Source organism: Myotis lucifugus, unplaced genomic scaffold (genome assembly GCF_000147115.1).
Source record: "Myotis lucifugus unplaced genomic scaffold, Myoluc2.0 scaffold_197, whole genome shotgun sequence".
NCBI lineage: Eukaryota > Metazoa > Chordata > Mammalia > Chiroptera > Vespertilionidae > Myotis > Myotis lucifugus.
Genome location: NW_005871245.1, coordinates 1251617 through 1254839, shown reverse-complemented (window position 1 = coordinate 1254839; position 3223 = coordinate 1251617). Strand labels below are relative to the sequence as shown.

The 3223-nt window shown below is 46.5% G+C and overlaps 1 protein-coding gene across 1 annotated transcript in view; it reads left to right on the top strand.

The window, feature by feature from the left end:
- Positions 1-2584, top strand: part of ATP5IF1 (ATP synthase inhibitory factor subunit 1) — a 3090-nt gene extending 506 nt beyond the window's left edge. The window contains exon 3 of the mRNA XM_006097263.3: positions 2320-2584. Within this exon, the coding sequence (XP_006097325.1) occupies positions 2320-2467 (148 nt within the window). The 3' untranslated portion in view covers positions 2468-2584. The remainder of the gene's footprint in view (positions 1-2319) is intronic.
- Positions 2585-3223: the final 639 nt, after the last annotated feature.

The window sequence follows — 3223 nt, the reverse complement described above, 5'->3', positions numbered from 1 at the left end:
GGGTTCCGGAGCCCTGACACCCTTGCTCCTAGTGCCCTGCTGAGTAGTCCCAGGGCCCCCAGTCCAAGCCATTTCCACCTGCGCTTCTCCATTACTCTCAAGCCACGGCCCGATTCTTCCAGAATCGTTTGCCATCCCCACTCGTGGAGTTCTTCCCAGATCGTGCGAAGCGCCCCCGAGCCTTTGCATTGTCTGGATCCAACCTCCGAGTTTGCTCCCTGCGCCAACACCCAGGGTCCTTCTGTGATGTTTTCTCCTCCACACGCCTTAGCTTTGCTGGACCCTGAAGGATGGGTCCCCTGACTCTTCAGACCCACTCCTCGACCTCCACAGGCCTAGGTTGGCCAGAGCGAGGGGGTCATATAGGAGCTGAGGGCTTCAGATTTGAAATTCCCTTCCTCGTTTCCTGGAGACTTTTGTCCGGCTCCGCCCAGCTGGATGACTTTCTCTCTTAAGAGTCTGGAGTGAGGCCCGCCGGTGTGGCTCAGTGGTTGGGCATCACCTATAAACCAAGAGGTAGCCGTTTGATTCCCGGTCAGGGCAGGTCAGGGCACGTGCCCAGGTGACGGGTTCTATCCCCAGTGGGGGGCGTGCAGGAGGCAGCCGATCAATGATTCTATCATTAACGTTTCCATATCTCCCTCTCTTTTCCTCTCTGAAATCATTTTTTTTTTTTTTAATTTTAAAAGAGTATGGAGTGGGGCCCCAGCTGGTTTGGCTTAGTGGATAGAGCCTCTGGAGAGCGACTGGCATACAGACCGGGTCGGGAAGGGCAGTACCTTGGTTGCAGGTTCCTCCCCGCCAGGGTCCTGGTCCAGGCTCATGCAGGAGGCAACACATCGATGTTTCTCTTTCTCTCTCTCTTCCACTCGTCCTAAAAATCAATGGGAAAATATCCCCGGGTGAGGATTAACAAACAAAAAAAAGAGTATGGAGTGGTCTGGGCCTCTACATTTTTACCAACCCTGAGTTATCTTTTACTGACTTCTCTGCACAGTAAGGAATAGCATAGAACTTATCTCTGCTTCTCCTTTGGCCATCTTTTCACTTCTGCCTTCTCTTCCTCACTCTTAAGAATTATCACCTTGGCCCTGGCCGCTGTGCCTCAGTTGGTTAAGCCTCACCCATGCTCGGAAGGGTTGCTGATTCCATTCCAGGTCAGGGCACATGCTGGAGTTGTGGGCTCTTACATGAATGTTTCTCTTTCTTCCCTTCCTCTTTCTCTGTAAAAATCAGGAAACTATTCTTAAAGGGAAAAACAAAAAGAATTATCACCATGGCCCCTGCCATACCAGAAAGCCAAAGTACAGCCCTTAAAGACCACCTAAGTGGGCTCCTATATATTTTTAAATCTATTTTTTTATTTCAGACAGGAAGAGAGAGAGATAGAAACATCTATGATGAGAGAGAATCATTGATCGGCTGCCTCCTGCATGCCCCCTACTTGGGATCAAGCCCGAAACCCCGGGCAGAATCAAACCTGGGACCCTTCAGTCTGTAGGCCGACGCTCTATCCACTGAGCCAAACCAGCTAGTAGGGCTCGCTCTCTCTCTCTCTCTCTCTCTCCTCACCCGAAGATGTTTTTATTGGTTTTTTGTTTGTTTGTTTGTTTTTTAGAGAGAGAGAGAAACATCAAAGTGAGAGAAATATCGATTGGTTGCCTCCCATACATGCTGCAACACAGGTTCGAGCCCACACCTAGATATGTGCCCTGACCAGGAAGCAAACCCGCAACCTTTCGATGTACAGGACTACATTCCAACCAACGGGGCCACCCAGCCAGGGCTATATTGTTTCTAAATTGGACTGCCAAGTACTGCCCATGCAATAGGTCCCTTTCCCCACTTCTTTTTGGCCTTTACAGTGGGCCATGCATTTCTCTAGGCAAAGAAAGCCCTAGGTAAATTAGGATAGGTTGCAAATATTTGTCCTTTAACTATACCCCTTTGTCTATTCCTCATTTCCCCAAAAAGGGATTCTGTTCTCTTGGTTATTCCTCTGATAAGGCATTGGGGACATACGTCACACCTCTGTGGAGTTTTCTGTTCTAAAGAGGAATGTAAAAGGAGGAGCTCATGAATGATGTAATTTCAGGCACTAGCACCAGAAAAATGGAATCATTTTGGTCATTTCCTAAAGATGGATACATGTTAAGGTGGAGTATTCTCTCACTAGTGGGGCTTGAGGAGGTAGAAGAGGATGACCAGCCAGACTCCCGTGGGATTGGGACTCCTTTGCCTTAGGTATTGCAGGTTATGCTTAAAGATCTCTTGGGGTAATGGATTAGGATTAAACCCAGAGCCGTTGTTTACTTGTAGAGAGCGGACTAAAGAACAACTGGCAGCCCTGAAGAAACACCATGAAGAAGAGATCAATCATCACAAAAAGGAGATTGAGCGTCTGCAGAAAGAAATTGAGCGGCACAAGCAGAACATCAAGAAACTGAAAGATCATGGTGATGATTAAGTGCACACAGTTCCCCATAGAATGGCTACATACTGTCCACTTCTATGAAGACATAGTTCTGGTAACTAATATCCATGCTGCCAGCAGATTATAATAAATTGTGATCAGTGAACTGTGTCTAATGCCTTCTAGCGTCTGGAGAGGGGTGGAGAACACTAAATGCTAAAATATATCAGACAGGGTATCTGCACTTAAAGACAAAGCACAGCGGATAGGTGCTGTGTCACGTGGGGAGAAGTGGGGGAGGCAGGTGCGACATAGGGAGAGGCCCCTTTCCCAGTCTGAGTCAGAGGTTCAGAGAAAGCTTGAAGGGTAAACCCCAACCCAAGGTCAAGAGCAGCCTGGAAAACAGATGAGTAGTTGCTTAAAAGGTACAATCCAAGGAACCATCAGTCCATTTTGCATTTATAAAATGGATTAGAGAACTCTTCATATGAACTAGTTATCCTTGTTCTAATTATTTTTGTGCAGATGGAGAGAACTGGAACTAGAAATGATGTGTTGCCTACGGTTAGTAAATTAGAGTTGAAATTTGGCATCTAGGGTTTTTGATTTCTAATCCGAGTCTATTAATAGCAGAGAATCACAATTATATCCTAGGTTATATTTTGCTCCGCCGAGCTTGCTCTTGATTCAAAATAGACTTTAACAAACTAGTAGTGTAACTCCTCTAAGCCCCCCCAAAAAGTTATTTTTGAGGTGATTTTTAGGGCCATTGGCAAGACATTTTCAATTCAACAATTCATTAGATCATTT